This window comes from Delphinapterus leucas, unplaced genomic scaffold (assembly GCF_059928025.1).
Source record: "Delphinapterus leucas isolate spDelLeu-1000000601 "Yukka" unplaced genomic scaffold, BTC_Dleu_Yukka2 spDelLeu_asBTCV2_sq25, whole genome shotgun sequence".
NCBI classification, from domain to species: Eukaryota; Metazoa; Chordata; class Mammalia; order Artiodactyla; family Monodontidae; genus Delphinapterus; species Delphinapterus leucas.
In genome coordinates this window covers 17,813,061-17,826,577 of record NW_028322234.1, presented here as the reverse complement: position 1 = coordinate 17,826,577, position 13,517 = coordinate 17,813,061, and the positions used below count along the sequence as shown (strand labels likewise).

Genomic DNA, 13,517 nt, shown 5'->3' with positions numbered 1-13,517 from the left:
TGGTCCCTCATGTGGTCTTCCGCTAGGACTCTGGTGCTGAGGAAGAGAAAGCCGGGGTGACCACTGTCAAGAAGCCATCTCCCTCCAAGGCCCGGAAGAAGAAGCTGAACAAGAAGGGCCGGAAGATGGCCGGCCGGAAGCGCGGACGTCCCAAGAAGATGAGCACCACCAACCCCGAGCGCAAGCCCAAGAAGACCCAGAGCGCACTGGACCTGCTGCATGCCCAGACCGTGTCGCGGGCGGCGTCACCCTCGCCGCAGGGTGAGTGCCTCCTCGCCCCCGCCCTGCTGTGCTCTGGGGTCCCGGGGAGCCTCACCGCTGTCCCTTTTCCTGCTGGCCCGGGCAGAAGCCACTGCGACAGCGTCTGCGCTGAGTACTCGGAGATGGGGGGGGCGGTGCTCCAGCTCCAGAGCCTCCCGAGGGCTCTCCAGGGGTCCCGTGCAGAAGCCCTGCTCAGGCAGGGCGAAGTGCCGTGGTTTGGGGTCTGGTGGCGGCTTGGCTGGGCAGCTGGGGCGTCGCGCAGGGCCTGGCGTCTAGAGAGCGTGACCCGCTGTCTCCCCGCAGGCGCCCCCTACCAGCTACCTCCCAGCACGCAGCGACGCCCCCCTGAGCAGCTGCTGCTGGCGCCCGCCCCGCCTGCCCTACACCGGCTGCTAGGTGAGCCGCCCCGGGGGGCGCGGGCGGAGGCCGGGCGGGCGGGGTGGCTTGTTCGCAGACCCCCTGGGAAGCCCACGCTGCATGTCCAAGCGCACCACCCCCAGGGCTCAGGCTCAGTCCTGCCAGGGCGCGCCTGGGCTTCGGGGTCAGCGGGGCCCGTGCAGCAGTCTGAGGCTGCAGTCCTGCCCCAGGGGAAGTGAGGCCACGTCTGGGGGCATCATCACAACTGGAGGGGGGGCTCCTGGCGTCAAGAAGGTGGAGGCCAGGGATGCTGTTCCACCACCCACGGTGCCCAGGGTGCCCCGCAGAGAAGGACCCAGCCCCGTGTCTGCAGTGTCAGGGAGACCTGTCCGGGATGAGCCCGGTGCCCCGAGGGAGCAGGGCCCTGTCCTGCCGAGTCGAGCTCGTGCTCACGTGGCTGGGCTGCCTTGAGATGCCTCGTCCCTTCAGAAAGTGGATGAAGGAAACTCCTGTACAATTTTCTCAATTCAACATCGGTAGCATATGTTTACCGAGAAGACCGGCAGACTGGCTGACCGCAACCCATGTGTCCTTGGGGAGAACGAAAACGCGGGCTGGGGATGGCAGGAGCTGTGAGGGTCCCCACGTGGGCACGAGCCCCACGTGGCGGCGGGACATGCTGAGGCAGTGTGGGGACACGGGCCCCGGCACGACAACGGCACCATGCGACCCCAGCACCACTTGGGCCCTGGGGAACCTGCGCGTTGTTCCTGAACTCCACCCGCCCCCGCCTCGAGCCTCAGCTGGAGGGTTTCTGAGTGAAAACCCTGTCTTGGCTCCCCTCGTAGAATCCTTCAAGATTCAGTACCTGCAGTTCCTGGCGTACACGAAGACCCCTCAGTACAAGGCCAACCTGCAGCTGCTGCTGGACCAGGAGACGGTGAGCCGCACGCGGTGCTGCCAGACCCAGCTCCCCTTACCTACGGGCTCTGATGGCCCCGGGGCCGCAGCTGGCCGGGCCCTGCTGCCCCTTTTGAGGCGTCCTCGTCTGGGGACAGTGTGCCCTGCAGCCTCGGTGGCGGAGCTGGGGTGGGGGGCTGTGAGGTGCGGCCGCCCTCATGCAGGCCCGGTGCGGGCACCCCAGCTTTCCTGAGGGCGGGAAGCGTCAGGCTCTGTGGCTCCTGGTAACGTGGTGCTACGTTCCGGGGTGAGGCCCGGATGGGGGTCTGTCCAACCTCCTCACGGGTGCGTGTCTGCCGCCGTGTCCGCCAGGCGGGCTGCAAGTCGGGCGGGGTGCCCGTCCCGGGGGCCTCACGCTCATGGCCCTGCCCCGCAGGAGAAGAACGCCCGGTTGCTGGGCGCCGTGCAGCAGCTGTTCGGCCACTGCCAAGCTCAGAAGGAGGAGATCAAGAGGCTTTTCCAGCAGAAACTGGACGAGGTAGGCGCCCTGCCCTGGCCACCCTGAGGCCACGCAGACGGCCCTGGCGCGGGATGGAGGGCAGGCGGGGCCCAGGGCCCAGCCGGACATCTGGCCAAGATCCAGAGGGACTGGTGCCCTCCTGGTGCTCTTCACCTTGAGTCTTCCTGATGGAGAGACCCGGAGGTGGTCAGAGGGAGGCTTCCTGCCTCGTGATGCCCCTGGCCCCCTGTGAGAGCCCCCCTTTGCCATCGTTTGTCCTCAGCTGGGAGTGAAGGCGCTGACCTACAACGACCTGATCCAAGCGCAGAAGGAGATCTCGGCTCACAACCAGCAGCTGAGGGAGCAGACGGAGCAGCTGGAGAAGGGCAACCGGGAGCTGAGGAGCCAGAGCCTGCGGCTGGTGCGCTGGCGGGGCTGGCGGTCTGCCCGAGGCGGGGCCCCCCAGGCCGGGCCGGGTCTCGGGACGGAGAGATGACCGAGGGCAGCCCCCGAGTCTGCGGCAGTGGGTCCTGGCAGCCCCCCGCCCCCCGTCCCCGTCCTCCCTTAGGATCCTCGCGGGGCGTCCAGGGGCCTCCGACGCCTCACGGCTGCCCGCCCATCCCCACAGCTCAAGGCACGGTGCGAGGAGCTGAAGCTGGACTGGTCCACGCTGTCCCTTGAGGGCCTGCTGAAGGAGAAGCAGGCCCTGAAGAGCCAGATCTCGGAGAAGCAGAGGCACTGCCTGGAGCTGCAGGTAGGAAGCCTGTCGGAGGCGGGGGTGCTCCGGGCTTCAGCTGGGGCGCCAGGACCAGCGTCCTAGGCCCAGTCCCCGCCGCACCGCCTGGGCTTGCGAGCGCCTTGTTTCTGAGGCCGCCACTGGCGGCCCCCGCTTGCACCGTGAGAGCAGCTCATACTGACAAGGTGAGCAGAAGATGGTGCAGGAAGGAAGGACGGACAGATCAGCGCGCAAGTGCGGGCTTTCCGGAAGCCCGTCTGCAGGCCGAGGCCTCCCACCACTTTGCGTCTCCCCAGCGAGGTTTCGTGATTTACATGAAGCTTTCGCTGTTGCCCAGCCCTGGGGGCTCTTTCAGGGATGGGTTACTGCAGAATGGCACTGGAGTGAATTCCTCTGCACCGGAGGCTGCTCTGGAGGCTACGTCCCTAAAGACACGCGTCCCCCAAGTAGCCGTTGGAGCGGCTGTAGGTCCCGGGATACAGTGTTGCGCTGCCTCCTGTGGTGGCCCGGCCCTGCTGCCAGCCTGTGTGCAGGAGGAGTCTCAGGAGGCTGCACGCTGGGCCATCACGCTCCTGTGTCACCGAGAGGCGGCCCGAAGCTGTGGGCCCTTGATTCATTGTGGGGAGAGCCAAACGATGCCTCAGGCCCCAGCCCCCGGGGCCAATACCTTACCCTCGCGGTCACAGTGACAGCCACGGAGCCTGGGCCCCTCGCTTCCTCAGGCTGGTGCGTCTGCCCGTCACACTAGCCAGCCCATGTCCCTCTAGCCGGCCCACGTCCCTGTCGCTCTTGCAGGACCGTCCCTGCCAGTGAGGTGCTGGGCATGGGGCCTCTCAGGCCTGACGCCTCCTCTCGTCCCCCAGATCAGCATTGTGGAGCTGGAGAAGAGCCAGAGGCAGCAGGAGCTCCTGCAGCTCAAGTCCTGCGTGCCGCCCGACGACGCCCTGTCCCTGCACCTGCGCGGGAAGGGTGGCCTGGGCCGAGAGCCGGAGGCCGAGCCCGGCCGGCCACATCTGGAGCTGGACTGCGCCAGGTTCTCCCTGCCCCACTTGAGCAACATGAGCCCGGAGCTGTCCATGAATGGCCACGCGGCCGGCTATGAGCTCTGCGGTGCGCTGAGCCGGCCCTCGCCCAAGCAGAACACCCCCCAGTACCTGGCCTCCCCCCTGGACCAGGAGGTCGTGCCCTGCACCCCGAACCACAGTGGCCGGCCGAGGCTCGAGAAGTTGTCCGGCCTGGCCCTGCCCGACTACACCAGGCTCTCCCCGGCCAAGCTGGTGCTGCGGCGCCACCTGAGCCAGGACCACACAGCCAACAGCAGGGCGACCGCCAGCGAGCTGCACTCACGGTGAGCTCGTGGTGGGGGGCCTTCTGAGCGGGGGATCGTCAGTTTGGAAGAGAATCTCGGGGGTTGTTAGGCCCAGGCGGCCAGCTCTGAACGCAAAATTGTGGCTCTGAGGGCTCCCCAGAAAATGACCAAGGACACGTCTCGTTTCCAGAGCTGAGCATGCCAAGGAGAACGGCCTCCCGTACCAGAGCCCTGGCATCGCCAACGGCATCAAACTGAGCCCACAGGACCCTCGGCCCTCGTCCCCTGCGGCCTTGCAGATGACGGGAGAGAAGGGCAGTGAGAAGGTGAGGCCACCGCTCTTGTGAAAGTGCCCACGCGTGGGGTGGAGTGGGGCTGAGAGGGAAGGTGGGAGGCTGCCTGGCCGCGCCCTAACCCTGGGGTGAGGCTGGAAGAGTGGGATTGTCTCTGGGGAAAGGAGAGGCCGGGTTGAGCAGCAGGGGAAGGGAAAAGCCTGTTGCACTCCTGTGATGGGGTGTGTGCTGGGGTGATGGGTGGGGGCCCTGGCAGGTCTGGAGGATCGCTTTGGGGTGGGGGTGACCTGTCACTGGTTGGAGGGCTGCTGTGTCCCTCGGGGCGGTGCTCAAGGCCCAGTTTCCTGGTCAGCGGGAGCAGGCTGGCCCGGTGGTGTGTCTGCAGGGTTTGAAGGAGCGCACCTACGCCAGCAGTGGGGAGGCCATCACCAGCCTGCCCGTCAGCATCCCGCTCAGCACCGTGCAGCCTAGCAAGCTGCCAGTCAGCATCCCTCTGGCCAGCGTGGTGCTGCCCAGCCGCGCCGAGAAGGTGGTGAGTGAGGCCCTCGGCCTGGAAGCCTGGCGTCCCCAGGCACCGTGTGTAGGCGCCAGGAGAGCCGGTGCTCTTGTTCTTTCCCCTCGAGGCCCAGAGCCTTCTTGTTCAATTGCACGTGGTTAAGTTCGGAGCTTACCGTGATGCCCGAGAAAAACAGAATGTCTGATGTCCACATTTAATTCCAGTAACATTTTGCCACTTTTACTTTAGATCCTTTTAGTAAAAGGTGACGTGTGCAAACGGAGAGGGACTAAAACTTCCAGATTCTGTAGAAACTTCTCCCTTTCCTTCTAGTTCACATGTGCATTCAGCCTCACACGCATGGACTTGGAAATGACACTCTCCTGTGGAGTGGGCTGTTCGTGTTTATGGAGATGTCACTCACACACAACTCACCCACCTAAGGTGTTCGGTGCAGTGGGTTTTAGTACATTCACCAGTCGTGCAGCCATCTCTAGTTCCAGAACATTCCATACCCCCAAAAGGAAGCCCATCCCCACCAGCAGTCACCCCCATCCCCTCCCCAGCCCCTGACAACCAGGAGCGTATTGTCTGTCTCTGTGGATCTGCCTGTTCTGGATGTTTCCTGTCAGTGGAATCACAGACTGTGGGTCCTTCTAGGTCTGGCTTCTCTCACTGAGCATCGTGTTCTCAGGGTCCGTCCACGTGGTAGCGAGTGTCAGGGCTTCTCTCCTTTTCGTGGCTGAGAGATGTTCCACCATACAGACGGACCACATTGTGTGCATCCGTCACCTGTTGGTGGTCATCTGGGGTGTTTCCACTTTGGGGCTGTTGTGAATTGTGCTGCTGAGGACATGCGTGTGCGGGTTTTGTGTGGGTACTTGCTGTTGTCTGGCTCCATGTAGGAGTGGAGTTGCTGGGTCAGATCATAACGGCTGCCCTCACTGCTCTCCCTGCCCATTTATCCCTGGCCCAATGCTTGCCTGTTAGCCAGGGCCATCCCTTAGAACCGAGGTCAGACACCTGTGCCTCACCTCGTGAGAACCTTCCCGTGGCTGCCCACCAGGCTCACACCCTGAGCGGCCACTTGCCCTTCCGTGCTCGTGGCCTCGGGCCCTTGGCACGTCCTGTGGCGTGTGGCCGGATCAGCTGAGAACCTGCATTTTCTCTCCGCAGAGAAGCACCCCCAGCCCCGTGCCGCAGGCCCGAGAGTCCTCGTCCACACTGGAGAAGCAGATGGGTGCTGGCACCCACGGCTCCGGGTGCAGCACTGCTGGGAGCAGAAGCCTCGCCCTGGCCCCTGCAGGTAAGGGCTCCCTCGCGTGCGAGGACCCAGAGGTGCTGGGTGGGCTCAGCACGTCAGCTGCACAGCATGGCCCGGGGCTCGGGGGCTCCGAGCTGGGCTGTCCCGCTCTGCTCATCTCAGCTGGCTGTGTTCGGCCTGGGCCCATGCCGGTCCTCTGGGCGGTGGCATCCTCATCCAACCGCGTTCCAGCCGGTTCTGCTCCTCCTCAGAGAGCTTCGAGTGAGGCTTCTGGGCGGGGCCCTGCGACCTAGAGGGTGCCTGTCGCCACTGCCCAGCCATGGGTCCCGTCGGGGGCAGCGGGCATGTGTGGTCAGGTTGCTTGCCTGTGTCCACACGGCCTGATCTACGCCTGTTCTTCTGGGGATAAAGAACACAGTGAGGAGGCTGCTGTTGGGACGGGCGTCCCGCCTCTGGCGCTGCTGCTCTCGCGTGGGGAGGGCGTCACCGCTGGTGGTGCCCGGGGTCCACCGGCTTGTACATGAGCTCCAGGGCCCAACCGTCCCAGGCCCAGAAGTGGGAAGAGCACACAAGTGACGGCCCAGGGGCCCCCACTTGTCCTCACCCGAACCTGGTTCCGTGGTGCCGTCTCAAGGTGCTGGGCACTGAGCATGCGGAGAGCTGAGCTTCCTTGCGCTCCGCCGGGTTCGGCCAGGTGGGCATCCTTTCCCGGACGAGCTCCCCTGAGAAAGCGTGTCCTTCCTACAGGCTTTGCCTACGCCGGCTCAGTGGCCATCAGTGGGGCCCTGGCAGGCAGCCCGGCACCACTCGTCTCTGGAGCCGAGCCCCCCGCCCTGGACGAGTCCTCCAGCTCTGGAAGCCTCTTTGCCACTGTGGGGTCCCGCAGCTCCACTCCTCAGCACCCCCCCCTGCTGGCGCAGCCCCGCAACTGCGGCTCGGCCTCGCCCGCCCCCCAGCTCTGCGCCAGTCCCCGGCTTGGTGCCCAGGGCCCGCTCCCCGACACCAGCAAAGGAGACCTGCCCTCTGAGGCCGGCTTCTCGGATCCCGAGAGTGAAGCCAAGAGAAGGATCGTCTTCACCATCTCGGCCGGCTCTAGCAGCGCCAAGCAGTCACCTTCCAGCAAGCACAGCCCTCTGTCCTCGGGCGCCCGCGGTGACGGCGGCCAGAGCCACGGGCAGGACAGCCGCAAGAGGGGCAGGAGGAAGCGGGCAGCGGCGGGGACCCCCGGCTTCAGCTCGGGCGTGTCCCCCAAGCGCCGGGCCCTGCCGTCTGTCGCCGGCCTCTTCACCCAGTCTTCAGGGTCCCCCCTGAACCTCAACTCCATGGTGAGGCTGGGAGTGGCGTTGGGGGCGGTAGGTCCAGGGCGCTCCAGGGGCCTGCTGACGGGCTTGTGCGTCTGACCCCTCAGGTCAGCAACATCAACCAGCCCTTGGAAATCACGGCCATCTCGTCCCCCGAGAGCTCCCTGAAGAGCTCGCCTGTCCCTTACCAGGACAATGACCAGCCGCCCGTGCTCAAGAAGGAGAAGCCCCTGAGCCAGACCAACGGGGCCCACTATTCCCCACTGACCTCGGATGACGAGCAGGGCTCTGAGGACGAGCCCAGCAGTGCCAGGCGAGTGGGGCCGACGGGGCAGGTCCTTGTGGCCAGGACGCGGGGCAGGCAGCTTCCCACCTGCTGCTGGGTGGTGGGCACAGGGTCCCGACCTCACTTGGGGCACTTCCTGGAGCAGACAGGCCCCTTCCTGGATTGTTCACTTTAACTGTGTAAGAAACAGCCCGTGAAGGGCCCAGGCATCTGAGAGCCTCTCGCCACGTGCGTGTGGGGCAGGGCTGACCCCTGAGTCTGTAGCTCCCGGGGCGGCGGCGCGAGGCGGGTGTTTCTTGGTGGCAGAGAGAAGGGGAGGGCGGCCACCACAGCGCAGAGCCAAGAGGCAGGCGTGCAGGCTCCCATCAGTGCCTGGTGTCCACTCAGCTGACGGTGAAGAGTGCTTTCTTCCTGGATAACAGCTTTATTAGGTATAATTCACATACCACACCGCCCGCTTGAAACGTGCGACCCAGTGGTCTTTGACGTATTCGTGGGGTTGTGCAGGCATCACCGCTGTCGGTTTTAGAACATTTTCATCACCACAGAAAGAATCCCTGTACCCTTAAACACTTGACTCCTCAGCCCCTCCCCCAGTCCCTGGCCCCCACAATCTATTTCCTGTCTCTGTGGATCTGACTCCTCTAGGGACCCCGTGAGTGGGATCAGGCAGCGTGTGTCCTTCTGTGTCTGGTTTATTTTCACTGAGCGTCCTATCCTCAGGTTCATCCGTGGTGTAGCAGGTGTCAGAACCTCCTTCCTTTCTGTGTGTATATGTCACGTTTTGTTTATCCACCGTGTGTCCGTGGACGCTTGGGTTGCTTCGTTTTCAGCTGTTGTGAATCGTGCTGCTATGAACGTCCCTATACTACATGTGTTTTTACTTGAAAATGTGTTTGCAATTTACCCAGTACTTAGGCGTGGAATTGCTGGATCTCGTGTGGTGAGTCTGGGTTTAACGTTTTGAGGAACCACCAGACGTTTCCACGGCAGCTGCCCCATCTCACATTGCTGCCAAGCATGCACAAGGGTGCCAGTTTCTCCACATCCTCACCGGCACTTGTTATTTTCTGGGTTTGTTTTTAGTACGGTAGCTATTTCTGTGAGGGTGTGGTGGTGTCGCCGTGGTTTTGACCTCATCGCCCTCGCGGTCGACGACACTCAGCATCATCTGTTCCTCAGACAGACGTCTGTTCAGGTCCCGGCCCCTCTCTTGGGTCGGGTTGTCTTGTGCTGCTGTTGTTATGTCGTGAGAGTTCTTTAGACGTCTACGTACCGCATCCCTTGTCAGGTACGGGATCTGCAGCTGTGTTCTCCCGTCCTGTGGGTGGTGTGTTCACTCCATTGCTGGTGTCCTTTGAGGCATAAGAGTATTCAGTGTTGACGAGACCCCGTGTGTTGTGTATCTGTGTTTTCTTTATTATTACTATTTTTCTTTAAAATTAATTAATTTATTTTTGGCTGCGTTGGGTCTCTGTTGCTGCGTGAGGGCTTTCTCTAGTTGCGGCGAGCGGGGGCTACTCTTCGTTGAGGTGCACGGGCTTCTCATTGCAGTGGCTTCTCCTGTTGCGGAGCAGGTCTCTAGGCGCGCGGGCTTCAGTAGTTGTGACATGCAGACTCACTAGTTGTGGCACACGGGCTTAGCTGTTCCACGGCCTGTGGGATCTTCCCGGACCAGGCTCAAACCTGTGTCCCCTGCATCGGCAGGCGGATTCTTATCCACTGCGCCACCACGGAAGTCCCTTTCTTTAATTTCATTTAATTCTTAATTTATTTATTTTGGTCGCTCCGGGTCTTAGTTGTGGCATGTTTAGTTGCGGCATGTGGGATCTTTAGTTGCGGCATGCAGACTCTTAGTTGCGGCATGCATGTGGGATCGAGTTCCCCCACCAGGGATCGAACCCGGGCCCCCTGCACTAGGGGCACGGAGTCTTACCTGCTGGACCGCCGGGGACGTCCCTGTGTTTTCTTTAGTTGCCTGTGTTTTCGGTGTCTTGTTGAGTTACCCTTCCACATACGAAAAGTACGTTGTGCAAGTTCTGGATTCTTTGGCGAGTTCTGTGTCTCTGGAGGTCATAGTTCTTCGGGACGGTCCACAAAAATCCTGACATGTGAAGCACACACTGCTGTGTACTTCGGTGCAGCTACGGGTACAGCTTGCTGGGGAGTTAACGTGCTAGGTGCTGCGCATCTGCCTCTGTGGACGACGCGGTCTCCTAGAGCTTGAGAGCACGTTAAGCATGGAGACAGTTCTGTCTGGGACTCGCGGCTGTCTCTGCGTGTTGGGAAACGGCATCCCTGCTCCTCCGCCGGGGCCCGGCTCTCAGCTGTGTCCCGCACCACAGCCGTCATCGTGCTGGCACAGGTGCCACCGCACAGGCATGGGGGCGCCCGGGGGCCCTGACGGCGGGTCATGCATTGCCGGCTTACCGACCCCGCTGGGCAATTCGGTGTAAACGTATAGCGCTCTGGTGTGCCCGTGGATTGCAAACATTTATCATCTTTTTTTTCCTAATAGAATTGAGAGAAAAATTGCAACCATCTCCTTAGAAAGCAAATCTCCTCCGAAAACCTTGGAAAATGGTGAGTTCGGTGCTCCCGATGCCTGACTCCTTGGTGCCCGGCCTCTGAGGAGCCACACGGGGCTTCCAGAGTGGTCCCTGGGTGGTGTGGGTGCCGCCCGGCCTCCTGGCCCCTTTCCCTGTGGACATGGCGGGCGCTCTAGGTGCTGCCTGGGTAGATCGGGCACGTGTGGTGCTCTGTGCTGACACGCCGGCCCTCCCGCACAAGCAGCCCTGCTCCCTGAGTTTCTCCCACGGCCCCACCCTCGCCAGGTCTGCCCCGTCCTCCACCATGGGGGCTTGTCTTGGGGGCGGGGGTCATTCCGAGCCGGCGGTGGTCTGGTCCCCGCAGCTTCCGCTCTGCCCCACCCAGCCCAGGCCTCATAGCCGCTGCCTCTCCTGGCAGGGGGCGGCCTGGCGGGAAGGAAGGTGCCGGCCAGCGAGCCGGTCAACAGCAGCAAGTGGAAGTCCACCTTCTCGCCCATCTCCGACCTCGGCCTGGCCAAGGCAGCCGACAGCCCGCTGCAGGCCGCCTCCGCTCTGAGCCACAACTCCCTGTTCGCTTTCCGGCCCGGCCTGGAGGAACCTGGCGCGGCTGATGCCAAGCTGGCTGCCCACCCCAGGAAGAGCTTCCCAGGCGCGCTGCCGGGGGCGGGCGGGCTGAGCCCCAGCAGCCATCCCGCCAGCAGCTTCGCCCTGGGCGGGGGCCTGGCGGCCGACCTCAGTTTACACAGCTTCAGCGATGGTGCTTCTCTCTCCCACAAGGCCCCCGAGGCGGCCGGCCTGGGCACCCCCCTGAGCTTTCCCGGCCCGCGGGGCAAGGAGGGCGGCGCCGCAGACCCCGGCCCCTTCGTGAACAAGAGGCAGCTGGACGGACTGGCCCCGAAGGGCGAGGGGGGCCCACCTGTGTGCGGGCCCGCGGACAAGGCCTCAGCGACGCACGGCAAGGCGGGCAAGGGCCGTGACCGCGAGCCCGATGTCAAGAACGGCCACAACCTCTTCATGGCCGCTGCTGCTGCTGCCGCCGCCGCCGCTGCCGCCCCCCCCGGGGGCCTCCTCAGCGGCCCGGGCCTTGCCCCGGCGGCATCCTCGGCAGGGGGCACGGCCCCGTCCGCCCAGACCCACCGCCCCTTCCTGGGCGCCTTCGTCCCCGGCCCGCAGTTCGCACTGGGCCCCATGTCCCTGCAGGCCAACCTGGGCCCGTCCGTGCTGCAGTCCCTGTTCAGCTCCGTGCCCGCCGCCGGCCTGGTGCACGTCTCAACCGCTGCCACCAGACTGACCAACTCGCACGCCATGGGCAGCTTCTCCTCCGGGGTGGCCGGCGGTGCAGTCGGAGGTAGGCAGCGCCCTCTGGCCGTGCGGGACCCGCTGGGGGATGGGCCGCGGGCCGCATGCTCTCACCGGCGCCCTCCGGGACCGCTGGGTTTAACCACCGCTGTTTGCAGGTTCCCTTCCAGGGCCCCCTGAGGGGGGAGAGGCTGTGCCCGCGTATCCCCTTGGGTCCACTTTGCACCCGTCACCTCGTTCCTTTTCGCGAAACGCAGACGTGACTGTCGTGTGGGCAGAGCGCTCAGGCGTGAGTCGGCCTGTGCCACGCTCTCTGGTCTGACGGCGTCCCACTCGCTCTCAGGGGAGCTGGCGCCAGACGGAGCTCTCTCCTTCCTCCCCGCGGAGGTCACCTGTCAGGCCTGACGCAGCCCGGGCTCTGGGCAGCCTTGGGGCCGGCGCTGGGGAAGAGCCAAGGGCCGCGGCGCCCGCCAGATGCACCGTGGCGCGTGCGGGGTGGAGAGGAGCGCAGGGAGCCACAGCCGGCCCCTCACCGGGCACGGGCGCCGGGGCTGGGGAGGGGAGGGGAGGGGAGGGGAGCCGTCCTGCAGGTCATCCCAGCGCCTGCGCTCCCGCTGCCTGCGCTTCACCCTCACCTGTGCCGCTCGCACGCGGAGCTGGAGCTGCAGCCGCCGTCGGCTTCCCCTTCTCCGCGCGCCTTCCTTGGCTTGGCTGGCGATGCCCGCCTGTTGAAGCTGGGTTTTTCTCTCCTGTTTGCAGGTGCCTTTAACCACGCGGTGCCTCCCGCCTCCGCTCATCCGTTTGGAGCCCGTTTCGGCAGTGGGGCTGCATGTCGCAGCGCCACGCTGAGCCTAACCCCGCTGCAGGCGGTGGCCAGCACCCCGGCCTCTTCCTTTCAGGCCCCGCCCCCTGCGGAGCCGAGGCCGCCCCCGCCCCCTCCGCACCTGGGCCGGCCCCCTCCGGGGCCGCCCGCCCTCCACGCCCCGCCCCCTCCTAACGCCGCCTTGCCTCCTCCCCCCGCGCTGCTCCCGGCTAACTCTGAGCCCGTGCTCCTGCAGAACCTCGCGTCCCTCCCAGCTAACCAAGCTTTCTTACCTGCCTCCTCTGCTGCCTCTGTGCCGCCTGCTAACGCCTCTCTGTCCATCAAGCTCGCCTCACTTCCGCACAAGGTGTCCCGCCCCTCCTTCACGGTGCACCACCCGCCCCTGCCCGGGCTGGCCCTGGCCCAGGCCGCGCCCGTGATCCCGCAGGCCAGCTCCACGGGGCCGCCCGCCGTGTGGGTTTCCCTTGGCATGCCACCTCCGTATGCCGCGCGCCTTGCGGGGGTTAAGCCGCGATAAAGACCTTGCTTAGCTAGCAGTTCGTATTCTGTAAGGTAAGGCTAGAGCTCGACCAGGCGGCCCATACGAGAACCTGAACTGACCTTCCTTTGCAGAGAGCAGGCGGGCCCGCGGGGCTCTGTGGAGGGGCCCGGGGGCCAAGGTTGCTCTCCTGCGGCCGGGAGGTGCGAAGGCGAAGAGCCAGGGAGGCACGGGAACCCGGGCGGCGAGAGCAGAGAGAGGGAGGGTGTGGCTGGCCCCGCCCCCTCCGCCGCTGCCGGTGGACCCTCCCCCCCAGGTCGCCCAGGGAGGGGGCCAGGAGGAGTCAGTCAGTCAGGGCTGGCGTCCTGGCCGGGTGGAGCCTAGCTCGAGCTTGCCGCCGCCCTAGGCTTGTAGTCTGCAGCAGCCCGGGACCTGGGCAGCCCCGGCGTGGGGTCATGGGGGCAGCTCAGGATCCCAGCTTTGCCTTGTGTGCGCTCTTGGGCCCCTCAGCCCGTTTCCATAAACGCGCCTTATGAGGGTTTGGGGAGAGCTCAACGCGTTTAAGGCCCCGGGTACACGGCAGGCCTTCAGGACGTGGCGGTCGCGTTTGTTGGGCTCCTTAGCTAGAGGGCCTGCCTGTAGGGGTCGATGGGCAGCAGGGTGAGT

The 13,517-nt window shown here is 64.7% G+C and overlaps 1 protein-coding gene across 14 annotated transcripts in view; it reads left to right on the top strand.

The window, feature by feature from the left end:
• Positions 1-13,517, top strand: part of DOT1L (DOT1 like histone lysine methyltransferase) — a 57,265-nt gene that overhangs the window by 40,351 nt on the left and 3,397 nt on the right. For 10 of the 14 annotated variants that reach the window (XM_089905757.1, XM_089905750.1, XM_089905759.1 and 7 more), the window contains 15 exons: positions 27-261; positions 565-657; positions 1,467-1,558; positions 1,955-2,056; positions 2,301-2,438; positions 2,646-2,771; positions 3,617-4,101; positions 4,253-4,388; positions 4,708-4,887; positions 6,028-6,157; positions 6,863-7,440; positions 7,524-7,729; positions 10,221-10,285; positions 10,670-11,599; positions 12,310-12,925. In XM_089905757.1, coding sequence (XP_089761883.1) covers positions 27-261; positions 565-657; positions 1,467-1,558; positions 1,955-2,056; positions 2,301-2,438; positions 2,646-2,771; positions 3,617-4,101; positions 4,253-4,388; positions 4,708-4,887; positions 6,028-6,157; positions 6,863-7,440; positions 7,524-7,729; positions 10,221-10,285; positions 10,670-11,599; positions 12,310-12,890 — 4,077 coding nt within the window. In that variant the 3' untranslated portion in view covers positions 12,891-12,925. The remainder of the gene's footprint in view (positions 1-26; positions 262-564; positions 658-1,466; positions 1,559-1,954; positions 2,057-2,300; positions 2,439-2,645; positions 2,772-3,616; positions 4,102-4,252; positions 4,389-4,707; positions 4,888-6,027; positions 6,158-6,862; positions 7,441-7,523; positions 7,730-10,220; positions 10,286-10,669; positions 11,600-12,309; positions 12,926-13,517) is intronic. The other 4 variants (XM_089905749.1, XM_030764495.2, XM_089905751.1 and 1 more) reach the window with 3 other exon arrangements.